The sequence below is a fragment of the Talpa occidentalis genome, unplaced genomic scaffold (genome assembly GCF_014898055.3).
Source record: "Talpa occidentalis isolate TD23 unplaced genomic scaffold, MPIMG_talOcc4v2.1 talOcc4.3, whole genome shotgun sequence".
Classification (NCBI taxonomy): Eukaryota; Metazoa; Chordata; class Mammalia; order Eulipotyphla; family Talpidae; genus Talpa; species Talpa occidentalis.
In genome coordinates, this window is record NW_023603184.1 from 33586825 (window position 1) to 33604536 (window position 17712).

Genomic DNA, 17712 nt, shown 5'->3' on the forward strand with positions numbered 1-17712 from the left:
CCTGGGCTCAACATTTCTGTAACAAGTCGGAAACTCGTCATCTTACACAATAGGCTTCCTAGGAGAAAACAGTTGTAATGGGGTTTTTATCACATGATTGTCCATGAAGAGGCTGCCTTTCTTTTTAGCCATGACTTGTCAGCACAGGAAGGATGAGAGCTGCCATATTGCTCTGACTGCATGCTGAGATCACAGCATCTCCCTTCCCAGTGACCAGATCTACACTGCCTAGTTACAGATGAATTTCTTAACCTACAAATGGAGGAGACAGTAACAGATCCTATCCCACAGATAATGGAGAGGAAAGCATTTTGTGAAATAAAGGGAGAAGTTTGTCTTTCTTCTCCCTCTTACCCCTTACCAATGAACATAGTTTAAGATTACAATATAGTTTAAGATTACAACATAGTTTAAGATTACAAAAGCTGAATCTTGCTAAATGAAAACCCCTAGCAAACCATGCAGCCATACACAGGTGACAGCGACATGCAGTCAATAATGTACCTTGGTTTCTACCATGGGGGAGAGTTGGTTCCCATCAATGCACTATGGGATGTCAAGGAGGATTCCAGTAAAATGGAGAAACAGAGATCTGTGTTAACCTCAAGTAAACACCTTAGGGCCACCTGCCTGCTTAGATCTGCTAAGACTCACCTCCTCCCTCACCATCTGAAAAGTAACACCCTCCCACTGTCTTTGTGTCCATGAGGATGGGCAGCTGTCAGCAATCTGACAGTAGGACATGAGAGGCATGTGACTATGGGAGCAAAGCCACTGAACGGCCCATGGCTCCTGCCAGCTCTAGCCTTTGTGGTTTTCCATTGTGTCCCCAGGGAGTTTGGCACATGCTGGAGACCATGGGATGAGGTATTATATGCAGCAGAGCTCAGTGACAGTTCTTGATAAGGGCAGGTGATCACTTGGTCTCCAATGACCTGGCACAAGGGCCGGAAGCCCTCCTCTGCAACACAGAGACCTGCATGGTCAAGGACTACCCTCAATAAGAGGCCATGAAACTCTCCTCACATCTTTCTAGACTCTTAAAAAGAGTCCAATCGGACCTCCCCTGGTGGTGCAGCGGTAGAGCCTGGGCTGCGAAGATGCCCGCATCCTCTGCAGTGTCAGTTTGATCCCACATGGCGCGCAGACCTCTCCTGCCACGCCCACTGCTCCCCTCAGCAGTGTATTTTGTCAGTCTGCCTGTTCTGTTCCCTGCTCTGGCTCTGGTGAGTTCTCTCACCCTCCCGCGCTTCTGACTGTACCCAGTGCTTGTATAGATAAATAAATAAATCTTTAAAAAAAAAAAAAAGAGTCCAATCTTCTAAGTTATGCTACCACTTCTGGGATCATCTCTTTTCTCAACATTATTCCTCATTCAGCATCTCTGCAATGCTTACAGTGCCCTGGGGCAGCTTCTTGGGCTTGGTCAGGCTCTGCTCTAACCCCCTCACACTCCCCTCCATTTCCCACATGGGCCTGTGTCACCCCAACATCTGGTCGCAGCAACTCCAGGCAGCATTTTCTGGGACACCTTGGGCCACACCTGGTTTTCCCAAAATGTGTGTGTAGTTCCTGCCTCTCCAACAACTCATAAAAGCCTCTACCAGACTGGGGCCAGGACTTTGCCTTACAGCTTAGAACTGCGCTGGGCACATAGAAGTAACTGGGTAATCTTTATGGACAGACTGGCTTGCTGACCTTATCCACAGATTCACTTCTCAAGTCTTCCAGACTACAGGAGAGCTTTTTCTGAACCCTAGAAAAACACAAAAGAAGTAAAAAAAAAAAATAGTTATTAGATAAGAAGATACATGGTATATCATTCATGCAGAGGACATTTCAAAAGTTTAAACAGTAATCTGCCTTGGCTTCAGGGTCTAGGTCAAGAAAAAACACCTTTTCATTATAACTTTATATAAAAACATCTTTTCATCATTACTTGTAAGGTGAGACTGACCCACCTCGGGAGATACACTGGTCTGACAATATTTTGGTCAAATCCAGATCAAAAATCCTTGGTTTTCCTAGAAAAAGTAGATGCCCTCAATTCTACTGCTTTAGTGGGCACTGACTATTGCATAATCATAAAAGAAGACCACTGTCTGTGGTTATAAGAGAGGAAAAGTGCCAATACTTCCTTGTCTGTGGAGGCAGGAGGAGGAAGGAAAGAACAGTGGCATCTCAGAGTGGTGAGGAACACATCAAGCAGCCATAGCTCCAATGATCACCTGTTAGGACCCTCCCACACTGAGCTCAAGCCCTGCACATGCTGACCAGTCTGCTCAGAACTAATTGCTTTCTTAGGGTCTATTTTTCAGGGAATTTACACTAACTGAATAGAGAAGAGGCAACACTATCAGTAGTCACAAGGGCTACCTTGTGACAAGTCTTAGCAGTGATATTTCTCAGCTCATGTGACTAACAGCATTTTTACATTAGTCTCTGTGAGTCTGGTCAATGTGAGTTACTCAGGGGTGACTTCTTCCTGTGTGAACTCAAAAATCTAGTTTCTCATTCTGCAAAAGTAAAGACTAGCCTATCGCCTTCTCTGATTCTGCCATTTTTTTCTGGGGTTCAACACTCAGGTGAGCAATGGTTCTCTGGAAAGTGGGGCTGCAGTAGTGGAGGTTCTGGGGCCCTGGAGCCTCAGTGTCATCCTGGGGAGGCTTCCATCATGCTATGGCTGTCTCCCCCAGACACTCTGGCTGACAACTTGCTCTTTGCAGTGAAGCCCCCACATCTCCATGACATGGGGCATAATTTGAAATGTGTTCTAAAGAGCTGATATAGGCCACTAGAAATAGGTTCATTTTAGAGGGGCAGGACAGGTGGCAGCCAAGTGACCCCACAGCCTGTTATAAACTCATTGATATTTGATGATATTTGAAGGATCACCTTCATTGGAGGAGAAATAGCCTTTTCTAGATAGCCCGGATGATCAAAGGCCTAGATTCTCCCCCAGAGCAGGAAGGATGTTCAGAGGAGCTGACAGAGATGATAAACATCACAGGGTGCTCTCAGCTTGAGGGGCTATCAGAGGGCACAGATGAGGTGTAGCCACCTCCCCTCTTGAGTCTCCAAACCCCTGGCCGGGTCTTTTCTCAGTGACAATCAACCAGACCCTCAGCCTGTGGGCAGGGAGCCCCTCTCAGCAGGGGAGGTGGGGGGAGGGGCTGTGACTGCTCTACAGCTCTGGTCCCATTGTGGCCACTGCTGAGGCTGGAGTGCTGCCCTGTCAATGGAAAGACAGGTGTGCCCAGAACATAGTGGTCATGTTCGCCAGCATGGTCAGGTGCCAGCATGTCAGGAGGGGCATGAGATCACAGCAGATTCTGGGAAATGGTTGAGTCTCCTACCTGGTTTCCAGTGATTTCTGCGGAAGCGGAGGTGGCCCCGCCATGGGAGAGCTACATCTTGGAGGCATCTACACCAGAAACAGAAGAGTCACTATAAAGAACAGTTACCATTTGGAGACCACCCCCCACCACCCTTGCCCTTCTTTGCAGGATTCCTCTTAGGGGGTTACATTTGTGCTCCTGGATACAGCCACTTCACCAGTTCCGGTGACTTGTTTCTTAAGACACCAAGGACGCAGGCATATTGAGCAACTTTGGCCTCTCCTGCCTGGGTTGAGGTCACATCCTAGCAATAGAGTGCTGACAAGTCAGCCTGCACTTTGGGGCTCTTGCCTTTCTGAGCTTGTTTCTTCAGCATTTCCTTTCACTCAGTGAGCTACACATATCCTTCCCAAAACACCCGTTTTGGTATATGTTTGCCAGAGTCTATACACACTGCTTACAATGAGCAACACCGCAACTCATATAGTCACTCAACAAACACAAACAACATCTACTCCCCTCAGGCTCAGTGTAAGGCCAGCTCTCCCCACACATGGGGAGTGGACAAATTCATTAGGATGAAACATCAAGGTAAGATGTCCCTGTGGTCATTAAAATGGGGCTCCCTCTCACTGGTGGGAGGTTTCAGAGGAGAGAAAATTGCTGAATCTTTAGGAATGAGCATGGGCTTAGCAAGAACAGGAGAAAGGAAAGCACAGGGTGCGGATAAGCATGAGGTAACAGTGGTTGACAAGCACGGTCTCCAGCACTGCCCTGCTGGCAAAGACTACCTCTTTTCTCGAGAGTTCAATACTTTTTGGTTTACTCTAGAAGGATCCCTGGCACTGAAGCACAGCTGTTAAAAGTCTGGATGTAAAAAAACAAGTCTGGATATATGGGCCAGAGACCTGGGTTCAAGTCTAGATTCCATCATCTACTCGCTGTGTGGCCTAAGAAAATTACCCGCCCTTTTGATCTTCAACTTTTTCAGAATGAAACAGGCTCCCGATGGGATGTCATGAGGAATAAACAAGGTGAGCCAGGTACAGTGCTCATCACCGTGACCACAGTCATGAGGGACTGAGCACACATCTTCAATTATCATTGGCAACCAGGACCGCTGGGTCCAAATTGATAACTGGTCAATGGGTGACCCTTTTGCTCCTCCCTGAACTAAATACCCTTTTTAGTCTGACCATTCTGGAGTTTCACAACCCTTTTAGATGCTGGGCTAAAGCCCCTTCTCTCCCGGAGATGTTTTTCTATGGGTTTATTTGTTTATTTTTATCTGGCTTAGGCCCAGAGACATTCATTTAACAAAACTAAATGAATTTAGTTTTAATAAGTAAAAAAAAAATTAAGCAAAAGAGAAGAGAAAGAAAATCTGTATGCTGGTTGTGGGGGCTGTCTGTGAAATAGAAATGCATCATTTCAAAACCTGCGGTTACCCCACTAAATGAGCCAGATGCACTCATTCATTCGACAAATGTCTGTGGAATTCTACCAGGTATCAGGCAGGTTGGCAAAGGTTGGAGACACAGTGGTCAATAAAACAAGTAACATGTCAGGTGTGTGCTGACTTTCCAGAGGGGAAAAACAGAAATAAACAAGGAGCTTGGTCTTTAAAAATTCCTGTCCTTTTAAGCCCAGCATTCAGTATCCCTCCAAGCCGGAACACAGGCCAGTGATTTAGCCCCTTGCTGCCCTTCCTTGGGGTGCTCTCCCAAGGTCCAATTGATTTAACTTTCCATCTTTCCAGACTAATTTCTGACAAGATTCCCCCCAAGCTCAGTGTTAAGCTCCTAGGACCTACTAAAACCCCACATCAGGAATGGAAACACACACCTCTGGTTTAAATAATTCTTCGGGGCCTTTATTTGCAGCATTCCACTTTCTGAAACCTCCTTCTAGTTCTTCGTCATTGAGGGAGAGAGTTCTTTCTGAAGGTCCTGGAAGCATTAATGCAGAAGAGATGAGCACCCCTGTGTGACTTGCTCAGAAACCCGCAATTATACCACAAACCCCTAACATTGTTTCTCCTCCACTAAGAAAGACTAAGAAACATATAACTGGACATAGAGAGTGTGATTTAGAAGCTTCTTCAGAGCATTCCAGCTAAGGCTTTGTGAAGATCATCTCAAGGTCAAAGCTCATGAGAGAAGTCATCCCTTCATATTCCTCTCCAACCTTCTCACTTCTTGACCTCTGGCCATCAGGCCCTCAGAGCAACGTGACACAAGATCCCAAAGGGCACAGTGCATGTGTGGGGCTGGCACAGCCCTGATGCAGTCAGTCCCAGCACAAGCTGGGGTTGGCTTCTTCCTATGAACAGACAGAAGCTCAGCTAGAACCAAAGATTCCTGAATACCCTCAAAGCTGCTTCCCTGGGATCTGGAGTGGGAGCCCATGATAACGGCGTGAATGCAATTCTGGTATCCTAGCACACATCCTGCTGTGTCCAGAAGAACAGTAATGCTACTGCATGCTCTGTTCACTCTGGGCAGCAAGTATAAAATGTGAACAAATTTCCCTGCCTGTGACTGTCTGGGGGAATGCAGGCACCAGGAGTCCAAAGAAGCCTGGGGGTCTCCTGGGGGAGCTTCTACCTTCCCCAGGAGGTAGACAAGCTCTAACCCCTATGAGGCACTGGTCTGTCTCCACTCACTGCCTCTCAGAGGTAGCCCAAGAAGGTGTGAGGGAGCTCCTCTGAGGGTGGGGACTTCCAAGGGTTCAGGATGAAACTGTTTTCTTTGAGCTGGATAATGGCTAGGACTTCTGAAATAACTGACATTTGACAAAATTTCTAGAACTCAACAGTTGTCATTTCTCACCCTCCAGGACAGCCTCAGCAGCTCTATTCGCCAGCAGAGGCTCATCTCAAATGAAGACAAAAACTCATCTGGCAGAAATGCCCCTGGAGTCCAGTAGATGTAACATCTGTGGGAAGTAAGGGTAGGACCTCTTACCTTGAGCTGCCATCACAATCTCCTTTACTCTCCGATACTGGTTTAACAGCCCCGTAAGCTCCTCTATCCGGCGGTCCTGTCACAGTGTGAGAGCAGACTTGTGTGTAAACACCAGCAGCAGCAGATGATTTCATTTTGGGGCCCAGGCTATGTTCTAGGCACACTGGGAAGAATTGCTGTGTGGATTCCATGGAGTGTCTAGACTCCTCCCCATAAAGCCTGGCTTCTCAGTGGCTGGCCTCCTGGGCAACTGCAGGTCTCTTATCTCACACCTGATGGTGATGAGGACACATTCTGGCCACAAAGCAACCCCTGCTTGACATAGACTTTGAGGGACTTAAACATGTCCAGAAATAGAAACTCACTACCTTCTTACTCTCCTGCGGTGGCCAGTGAAATCTCCCTTCTGACTTATGAGTGTCATCCTCTGGAGTTAAAGACAAAAGAAGACTAACACAAAGCTGTCCTATTTTATCCTAAATGCTTACCTCTTCCTTGGGAGTTTAAGGTTCCTTACATGACAGAGGAAACTTTTAGAAGGGAAGCTTTCTTTCCAGGCAAAGGCCTAGGGGTGTGGGAGTCAGACAAAAAAGGTGTGAACCCTGGCTCTGCTGTCTGTTATCTGACCTGGGACAAAACTACTTCAATGCTTTTGTCTTCATTCCCACATCTATAAAATGCAGGGCTGTGATGCTCTGCGCTGATGTCTGAGCTGGGAAGGAGCTCCTGCAGTTATAGAGATGGCCATGTTATGATTATGCAGGAATCTGATGTGAGGCTCACAAGGGAAAAGGCACACGCAGTTAGCATCCCTGGGACAGGTCTATCACCAGATCCGGCACTTGGCAGATAGGTGAACAGTCCCTCAAGTTTTGCTGGAAGACTAAGTAGCAGCTATGACACCTGCAGTAACCACAGTGGCATTTTTCCTGCATGCACGAACAGGCACAGCTTTAATCTTCTTTGGGAGATTCCATTTAGGCAAAGGTCCCAGGCATCAAAGCCAAAAATGGGTGACTGAGGCCAAACCTCAAGGAGGCAAAGGCCATTCTGATATATCCCTGAGTCAATACAACCTTATGGGCATGTTCTGTCCAGAATATCAGGGACCAACAGGGACCAAACAGAGCCAGGGAGGTTAGCTAGGAAAGCAGAGGGCTGCCCAATGGCTGTCTTACCTTATCTTCATTGGCAACAAGTAAAGTTTCCATCCCCATTTTCAGACGCTGAATTTCTTGGTCTAGAAGAATTTAGGTGTAGAAAATTATTTATGTAAAATGCAGACAGCTGTCCTCACATGCTGAGATGCTAAAACTCTCCATATGTATGAGTTTCATTTGGACTCCTTTAAGGAGCCCAAGATGGCTTCTAGCAAAAAGTCTGTCACATCAAGTGTTGAGTGGTTTATTAAAAAAATGAACCCAGTATTTTGTCTTCTCATGTGTGGGGAAAATCAAAATGCCATTGACTTAAAAGTGACACAAAAGATCCCAAAACCCTTTTTACAACAAATACTCATAAGAATATAGACATTCATTCTTTATAACTTCAGTGGTCATGTACCTGAGCTAATAAGTTGTTTTAGAGAAAATCACAGCATTCCATAGATTGCAGCAGAGAAGAATTTAAAGTTAAGTCTACTGCTGAATGGAAACTGGAAAAGAATGATTATGTAAAACAGTTTGGTACTCGACTTAATTTAAAATGGTATAGTCAGAATGGCCTAATGAATGCTTAGATGCTTTTATAAATATATTAGAACAAACTCTATGGTCAAGGAAAACCATCTTGTTTCATTGTAAAACTACAGCATTTCTCTATGTATTAAGGGGCCTGCGTTTGTCTGTGGTGGGCAACCCCTGGTCTTCTCTCACTTTGGACCTAGTAGGGACTCTTCCTTACTTCTTCCTAAACTGACTGGAAAGCCAGGTCAGTCTGCCAAATATTTAGAGGCTTAAGAATTGGCACATAGTTAGATTTTCCAAACAAGGACCTGCTCCCATTCCCTATGCAAAGGGAATAGAGATGTCTATGGAAGAAAAGTATAGGAGATCAGGAAACAGAAGTAGAGACATCCCGTTTCCTGTTGGGATACCTGCCACATCCAAAAAGAATAGGAAGAGTGGACTTAGAGAGTTTTTGTAAATAGTTGTATGGATTTTCAGAGGAAAGTGCATCCTTACAATCTTAGGCTCTTGGCAGCTGAGGATTAGCTCCACAGCCTCGTTTGCTGGGAGAGGACAGTACCCTCCATATGAAGGCTGGCAAACCTCAATGCTTTGGGCAGGACCCAGCCAGAGCTGCAAAGGACCAGCTCCAGGAGGTGCCTATAGATGGAAGAGGGTAAGGTCTAGACGACTCGGACTGTAGGGAGGCATGGGGCAGAGGAGAAAGGCTACCTGGCCTAGAAGTCATGGCACTGGGAAGCGCTCTGTCCAGGTTTGGAATCACAGATAGTGATGGCCCAGCCTCCACATTAGGCTTGGCAGGTAAGTGATGTATTCAATGACTTATAAGGATGCTGAGAAAAACTGGGGGAGGGATAACCATATTGGTCATTCATTTCTTTCTCTAATCTAAGTCAGTATTTCATGACTGCATGGCTTCCCCAGCCCAGTCAAGGATCCAAGTGCTCAGGCCAAGACAGACCTTCCAAAATCACCAGTAAGCTACAGTGTATGCTATGAAGGGAAAAGGAAAAAAAAAAAAAAAATGTTGAGTCAGGGGGAAGTAACCAACTTGTTTTTGTAACCTCAGGACTTTTTGTACAAGTATCAGGCAGGTACCTATTACATGACTAAATGAATTGCTAAAGCCTCCCATTTGGTGATGACACCAAAACAAGTACTTTTAATCAAGGGAATGAGTAAAATATCCAGAGGTGGCTGCACAGAGCTTCACTTATCAGACTGCGTCTGAGAAAAGCCTTCAGAGTTGAGTTCCTGGATAGGGTGGGGCAGTGAGTCCACAATAGGGCTAGGCTTTACAGCCCATTCTATGCACACATCCATTCACTCAGAGATGTGCATGCACGTATATGCACACAAGTTCACCCACCCACACAACCCCATATGTTCATAATCACAGACAAACGTGCTCATGTCTGAGAGGGTGAAGCACCCAGGCACACTGCACTCCATCACAGCCCAGCCAGCTACCTTTCTCCACATGGTCACCATGGAGGGCGGAAGTCCGGGAGAGCTGGCTGTGCAGACGCTCAATTTCTGCATCCTTCAAGGCCACCTGCTCTTGAAGTTGAGCTACCTCAGCCTGGAAGAAAACAGAGAATTCCCTACCAGCTCAGAGGGCCTACCAGACCATGACAAAGTGCTTCCAACCAGAGTCCAGGGCCTATAGATTCTAAGACAAATAGGAAGTTCAGAACAGAGAGGTTGAGGTGAGCAGTAGAGGTGCTCACTGCCCTCCCCACAAGGTGGTGCTCTTTCGACTAAGCTCACCCCTGGTCATTCTGGCCCTGCCCACAGATTTGGGTATCGAGGACCCCTTCTCCTGCAGCTTCCTACCTGACCAGGCTCTTATCCTCCCCTGCCTTCTGTGTTTCAAATACCAATGAAGCCTGAGCAGCTAGGATCGTGTGCCATGGGAGGACTACTCTTGGTCCAGGGTCGGGTACTCTCTCTCTGGCTGTGGTCTTACTTCTCCCAGATATTTATGCCACAGCATGCACACAGACCATTGCAACAGGTGCATGCATAGTTCATTTTTCCAGCACATCTGAGACATTGAAAGGGAACAAAATCACTACTGGCAGAGAGTGTAAGCCAAGTTCCCTCCCTCAAACACTCTTCCACCCTTTGTGTCCAGCCACTGCCTCTGCCCAACCTCCAGGCATTCAGGTGCTCTGGGCACACAGACTTGAAAATAAAGCATGTTAAGTACAGTCACACACGTACACACACACACACACACACACACACACACATTCATGTAAATGGGCAGCTGCATTGGGTGGTGCCCACATCTCTACTGAGAATAGGAGGTTAAATTCCACACAGGAAGTAGGTGTGGGCATCCCCCCACCCCCATACTTATTAGAAATCCAGAACACAAAAGTTCCCATCCTATGAAGCATGTTGGTTTTTTGGTCAAACAAAAGCCAACGGATTCTCTCATTTCCTAATTGGGTGAACCTTAAGCCAGTGCATTAACCTTTCTGAATCTTGGCTCACAGCATTTACCTCATGGGGCTGTAGTGAGGATTACATAAAATAATTGTTTCTAGTGCTGTGGGTAGTTTAAGTGCTCATAAACGCTGTTACTCCTCTTGCTCTTGTCCCATTCCTTCCCTTACAAGTAAGGAAGTTTTCTGAGCTTCTGGTTTTCTGAGCTTCAAACAGGACTAAGAATGAGGTTGAAACTTGGTGGAGGAGCCAGGCCTCAGCACACACCTTGGGCTGCTGCTCTTCCACCACCCTGCGGGGCCATCACACAGCGCCTTTGCTCCTTGAGCTGGTGGGTTGGGCTGGCCTTCCCCAGAGGCCCAAACAACTCCAGGTGGGCAGATGAGCTCTGGCCTGCTGGCTCCTCTGCTGAACACGACTTGCATTTAGTTTCAGGACACAGAAGCATCCACCTGCACTGGCCCCATGCTTGGTGCTTCCTTACATCAAACCCCACTTGATCTTCACAGGAAAACTTGGCAGGAAGCAATATCCCTGTGTGTGGCAGGGAGAAGACAGGAGCAGCACAGGATCCAAAGTCCAAGTCACAGAGCCAGTCCATGACCAGCCCAGGACTCCACCCACTCCAGCCTTTTGGCTTTCGGGTACCCTTTGACAGGGTCCATGAGGGGCCACTCTTACCAGGCTCAGGGGCCCTGAGGCCACCTGAAATTAACCTTCCCTAACATCCCCCAAATGGAACGGAGATGACCTGGCAGAGGGAAAAAGCGGTAACAAGGGGTGGGGTTTCCTTACTCCAAAGTTCCTTCCCCAAGGAGCACAGACCCTTTGCTCTGGTTTCCACTCACAGATGCCAGGGTGCCAAGTGCAGCCCTGCCAAGCTGCTGGCTGGGGCTTGCAGCTGCCCGGCAATGCTCCCTGGCTCACCAGGCCTCAGTGGCCCAGGTTTAGGATTAATGGTGACTGGGCCTCTGAGGACCTCAGCCTTAGGACTCTTAATCTAACAGCTCTCATCTCTACAAGGACCAGACTACTTTTGGAAAGTAGTCTTAATCTTTAATTAAGATCTTTAATTAATCTTTAATTTAATTTAATTAATTCTCTTAATCTTTGCACCTTTTCTTACCATTTCTCCCTGTCATTGCCAATAGGGTGAAAGCTGGTCTCTGTTAGGGATCTGGATGCTGACGCTTGCCTGTAGACCCCACAGTGGACAGGAGTGGTGTGGGTGTATGGAGGCAGAGCCCAGAGCCTGGCACAATGAAGTGCTTCAAAGGCCTGCTTCTGGGCGAGGTCATCTATTTAAAAGCCCACAGACCAAGCAGCTGGTCCCAACCTCCCATGCACCAATTTTCACAGAACAAGTCAGTAGTGCTAGGTACTCTGTCATCCTGAGAAAGGTACCTGTTCTCACAGCTGGACATCATCTACAGCCCACAGGCCCCTCTCTGACCCCGAGGATGAAGCTGGCTGCCACCACTGTGGCCACCAAGGTGACAGCTATGTGTAAGAGGCTGAAGCATGGTCACCAGCCCGGCACCAGGCAGAGAGAGATAAGCACTCTGGCTCCATGCAAGTGCCAGGCTCCTGAAACCCAGGACCACGCCCGCCCTACTGCTGCCACACTGGAAGATGAATCACCTTTAGGGAAAGAGAAACTTTAAGCAGGAAACTGAAGAACTTTCAAAACCCGCACGGGTTTTTACTGCAGGGAATCAGGATGACATTGGGAAAGGGGCATGAGGTTTACAATGGCACAGACCCTGGTCTGAACCTTCCCTTCATTGCCTTGAGCCTCCATTTCCTTACCAGTAAAATGAGGATAAGTCAAGCGTCACTGGTTATTTTACAGAGAATGTGGGCAAAGGCCTTGGTACAAGCTAGCGCAGGGAGGCACGCCACACCTGGTGGTTGTTAAATAACCCTCAGTATCTCAAAGGTGTACATGCCAAGGCAAAGAGCTCAGGCAACTTAAAAAGAGAGGGGTTGTTTCATTTTACAGGAGAGATGTTACACAACTTCAAAGGTTTTGCCAGGATGGGGCTAGCTTGAGTGGAGCATCATGATGGAAGGGCTGAGGTACTGGAGAACAGTGCCCCCATGATTGGGGACCAGGAACCATACATAATTCCCAGGAGGCTGTGCTAGCACAAAGTGAAACAGTCCACAGAGGCATCAGGAGTGCCTAGGATGGGTGCTAGAAAGCTGTGAGGTCTTGGGAAATTTACTTTACCACTCTGTGCCTCAACTTCCACATTTATAAACATGGTCAAGGAAATTATCTGACATTTATACAACAGAATATAGACATCAACATTACCTTATCCAACAGAATATATAGACATCAACATTACCTTCATAGCTTTCTACTAATAGCATGATATAAAATTGTATACAAATAATCAACACCAGACATTGAGAATGAGAGAGAAGAGGAGGGGGGTAGAGACTAAGCCTCCAAAGGAGAAATATCTGGAGGGAAATATTAACAGTGGTAGCTCCTGGGTGGTGTATAAGTGATTTTTTGATCCCTTTATTTTTCAGTTAACTAACTTTCAATGATTATCAAAAAAGAAATAGTCATCATAGAGAATTTTTAAACCCCTGAAAAATAAAGTGATCCAAATGGAGCTAGAAGGGATTAATTTATGTTCAGTGAAATTAAGTCAGAAGGAAAAAGAAAAATATCGGATGGTTTCACTCATAGGAGGAATATAGGGGAACCAAATAAAGGATCAGGGGGAAAATAATAACAATTAAAAAAACCACAACACAACAAAACAAAAATAAACAGACAACTATAAATCAGGGGCATTCTGCAGGGGAGGGGCCGGGAGAACTATTGAGAAGGGGGCGGGAGGAGCACAAGGGACTAAGGTGATGGTGCACGGGTGAATTGGTGGTGGAAACTCTATGGGGACTACACCTGAGAAAAGAAAGCAAATACCGTAAAAAAAAAATTTAAAAAGTTAACTTATAGAAACAAATGGAAGTCCGGGAAATGCTAACAAGCATAATGAAACAACAGACTCTCATAAGAAATGGAAGCAAGAATGGCTGCAGGTAGTGGTCAGGGACCTGGGGCGGGGCAGCCTCTTGCAGCAAGGACACTGCCCCAGAGTTGCTAGAGCCTCCCTCCTCACCCCCACCCCAGGGAAGCCTAACTGTATTTTAATGAGAAATTTCCTCCTATCTAAGTGATGGCTAATTCCATGTCTTCAAATACAATGTTCAGGTTCAAACAACAAATGCGTGGACTGACTCCATTTCAACTATTAGAGGCAATGAAGGAAAAAACAAAGGAAGGAAAGGAGAAACTTATTTCACAAAAGAACTGTTCCTTGTCAACTTTTAAATGAGTTTCCCTGTGCAATAAAAACATGATTTAACTTAAAAAATGCTCCGAGTATGCATCATTTTTTTAAGGCGTGCCTCCACTGCTGAAAATAAAGCAGGCCTGTTTTTAACAACTGATTATTAGAGAAACCACTAAATGGCAACTGATGCAGCCAGGGTGTTGCTGGTATTCATCTGCCCGACCGAGTCTTCTTTCCTCACTCCCTCAATCCCCTACCCTGTCACTCACTCTCTTACTTGCTCACTCACACTCACTCACTCACTCACTCACTCACTCACTCACTCACTCACTCACTCACAGAGCTCTACTTAACCCATTGGCTCAGTCTGCTGGTGCTAAGAAGAGGAAGGACACTCGGTGACTAGACTTCATGAGTTTATAACCTTGTGGGTTTTCCCCAGGATAAGAGTTCTGAATCGCATCTCTCTGCTGCACAATCTGGAGCCTGCTGTGTGCACACCAGAGGGTGAATGTCCATCTTCACTTAGCTACAGCAGCCCTGTGTTTTAACACAGACCCTCCCCACTGGGGCTCAGTACAAGCACCAGGCCCGCCTGTTACCTTAGTAGCCTTCAGCTTCCACTCATACTGGTTCCGTTCATTTTCCAACTCTTCCACCTTGATTTTGAGGTGTCTGAGCTCTTGCAGTAACTCCTAGAGGGACAAGGAATAAAGACAAAGTTCTGATGGTTCGAGAGCAGGACGTACCCTGGATCTACAACCTTGGTTAAGCTCATGCACAGGGGCCGCCCCAGGTCCGGCTACCACACCAAGCACCACGATGCGGCTCCAATTTTTAAACATGGTCCTCAGTTTCAGGAAAAACTGCATGGCCATTTAAAAATGAAGGCCAGGGAGTGCCAGCCCTTAGAAGAAGAAAACTCTCTCATTTTCAGAACCTGTTCTGCCTGCCCCTTTCTGACAGTTGAGTCCTCGGTTGGCTCCTCATCATGGAACAGAAATGCTGAAATGAGCCAGCTTCTTACAAAGTAGCAGGACGCCAGCTAGTGGGAGAGTCTCTCTGTGCTGGGGGGTTTAAGAATTCAGAAGAGGAGGTCAGTGATCTTAGAAGGATTCATACGGAAGTGACAGCCAGCAGGTTAAGGAAACCAATGCCAAGTGCCAACCATAGAGGCCAGTCTGGGTGTTCCAGTTCAGAGAGGGGGTAGGTTTGAACAAAGAAGGGAGGGAAAAGGCATCCAGGAGAAGGCAGGTCAGGAGGCCTTACAGGGGAAATAGCCTGTCACACTGGCGCAGAGGATGGGCAGCATGTGACAGGACATTAGGTAGGGAAGCCCCAATGGGGTCCTTCTGTAAAGAGATGATGCTGTTCTTTGCACAGCAGGGAGCCACTGAATCATGAAAAATGGCCTTGCTGTCTCCTTCCTAGCAGAGACTCAGCGGAGAGGTAATACTTCCATAGACCTCCTGAACGCCAGGTCCACACACATACACAAACTTCCTTCACATCTCCTGGCGATGGTGCACAGGCTTCTCATGACTGTTGTGGTCCAAGTGGAATGCTTAATCCGCCTAACTCCCCATCTCACTAGATGGCATCTCCATCCACCTAATTGTCTGTGGCTGAAACCTGGGATCTGCCCTTAGCATCTCCTACCCTTCACCCTACACAGGTACCCCAAGTCTATTAATTTTACCTCCCAGAAACTAACTTGAAGTTCTCATTTCTCCAACTACCACTGCTACCAGGGTCCAGTGCTTACTGTTGACAGCGTGGACAATCTCAATAAGAAGCAAGCCTCAGCCCCCTCCCTCATGGGGTTTCCTATACAAATCTAGACACACATCTTGACCCTTATTTTTCTCCCTTATCCTTTAAGGTTGGAGGGAATATTCCCCTCTCCCAACCCTACCCTGAGCCCTTATGTCTGGGGAAAGACTTCATCATGCTTCATAATTGAGGATGGATTGTGGTGACTTTTCACAGTCAAGCAGACCATCCTCAGTGCTTATGACCACAGTGGCCTTGACCTTCTCATGGGCAGTTAAGTCCTCTTTAGCAGTGGACCTGGAGGTACAGACTCATCTCTGTGTAGCTGCCATCATAAGGCCTCAGCAAGTCCCAAAGGACCTGGTCAAACCAACATGAGGGGCCAAGTCCAGAATCCCAATTGATATGCCCCACAGGAGCCAGCAGCCATGGAAGCCCTCTAAAATGATGACCTGGAGGATTTCTTCCCTAGTAATTCAGATGATGACTTAATTGTTCATAGCAAATGGAAACATGTTCTATTTTCTCACTAAAGATACACCTCTTTAAAAATAAAGTTGAAAGGAATCTTCCGTGCTACTTTTTTTTCTTAAAAAAAAATCACATGAGACGAAACTTCACTTAACCTCCCAGCCCAAGTCAGGGAAACATACCTGAATCACAACAGGTAAAAAGAATCCCAAGGTTTCCGTTGCACAAATGCCCCATCACTCAAGGCACTTGACATAACTCATGCTGAGCGGAGCCATAAGCCCAAAAGCGAGATGAGTACCCCCACCTCAACTGTGGGAGAGTTGACCTCACCTGGTCAGATACTGCTCTCATCCCAAGAGGGCATCACAGAGCTCAGCTCACGTCCTGAGCAGAGTGAGCGAGCCCAAGCTCCTCCCAGAGGTAACAACAGATCCATGTTAAGCCACGGCACTCTGGTCTGGTTAGGAGAAAGCCCAGCCCCTCCACCAGTGAGAGCCCCACACACGCATGCTCTGATATACTTAAGTGTGCTTCCTACAGGTGACCCCTCCCAACAGGCACAGTCCTGGGTGCAGGGCTGGGGCTCGGCCGCACCGTCACTGGCCGCCACCTCCTCAGGGTGGTCCCTACTGAGTAAGAGGCGCTCTTGAATCTGCCTGTGGATGTCCAGCTGCAGCCTACACATCTGCTCCTGCAGCTCACTGATCACATTCAGAACCGACTGTGGGAAGGAAGAGAAAGGAGAAAACAGCACTCAGGGTCAGTCAGCTATCAGACACAGGACTCTTTAGGAGCACAAAGTGGCATGGGAGACAGGGAGCCTGCAGAGGGTGAGCGCAGGTGGCCGCTAGCAGTCACTCTCCGTGACCATCCACTTTCTCCTTTCTTCAAAGCAACTGAAGCGCATGGCATTTCCCCTGAGGCCTGCGGTTCACCCTCCCTCGCAGCTGTGTGCTGCCCTGGAGGGCCAGCCATCCTTGCATGTCAACATCTGAGGCACAGGGACTAGCAACAACAGACAAGTGCACAGATGGACACCCCCCTGTGGAGTGCATGCCAACCCCCCAAAACATGTTAACACTGGTGCACAGGTGACACATGGCTCACACCTCGCTTATACCTATTTGCCTATGCCCAGCTCTAACCATCCCTCACACCCTAAAGCAAACTTTCCTCCCACACTCCCCACTTCAAACCTGACTCCCCTGTAGCCTCTAGAACCAACTGGCTTTTATGGCTACTCTGAAAAATAATGGCAATTCTTGGACTTCCTATCTATTCACTTCTGAATCCTTTTCACTCCCAGTCTACTGGGCTCACCTTGATCTATTCCACAAACATCATGTTGCTCTGCAGAGATCAAAGCCACAGGGAGCAATTGTGCTCACACGTGAGTGGGGAGAGAGACAGGAAATCAATTTACATGGAGGCATTTTTTTTTTTTTTTAACATCTAATCCTCTAACTAAGAATCCCCATGGCAGAAGGAAGGATGGCATGTCAATCAAGGAGGGGTCAAAAGCAATTCCCCAAGATAACGATCAGCTTCAATCTCCAAGAGAGAGACTGAGCTTGTTCTGGGCATCTAAACTGCAGTGACGGTATAAGGCAGTGAAAAGGACATTAACGGCAGACTGAGAGACCTGGGTTTAACTCGTCTCTCACTGTTTTCCATGTGACTTTACGTGACTTGTGAAACTTTT

At 47.2% G+C, this 17712-nt stretch overlaps 1 protein-coding gene across 8 annotated transcripts in view; it reads right to left on the bottom strand.

Annotated features, from left to right (window-relative positions):
- LOC119255525 (liprin-beta-2) overlaps positions 1 to 17712 on the bottom strand; it is a 136189-nt gene that overhangs the window by 20691 nt on the left and 97786 nt on the right. For all 8 annotated transcript variants that reach the window (XM_037522753.2, XM_037522756.2, XM_037522754.2 and 5 more), the window contains 7 exons: positions 14366 to 14458; positions 9463 to 9574; positions 7483 to 7544; positions 6305 to 6380; positions 5184 to 5287; positions 3357 to 3424; positions 1699 to 1756 (listed from right to left, as the gene is read on the bottom strand). In XM_037522753.2, the coding sequence (XP_037378650.1) occupies positions 1699 to 1756; positions 3357 to 3424; positions 5184 to 5287; positions 6305 to 6380; positions 7483 to 7544; positions 9463 to 9574; positions 14366 to 14458 (573 nt within the window). The remainder of the gene's footprint in view (positions 1 to 1698; positions 1757 to 3356; positions 3425 to 5183; positions 5288 to 6304; positions 6381 to 7482; positions 7545 to 9462; positions 9575 to 14365; positions 14459 to 17712) is intronic.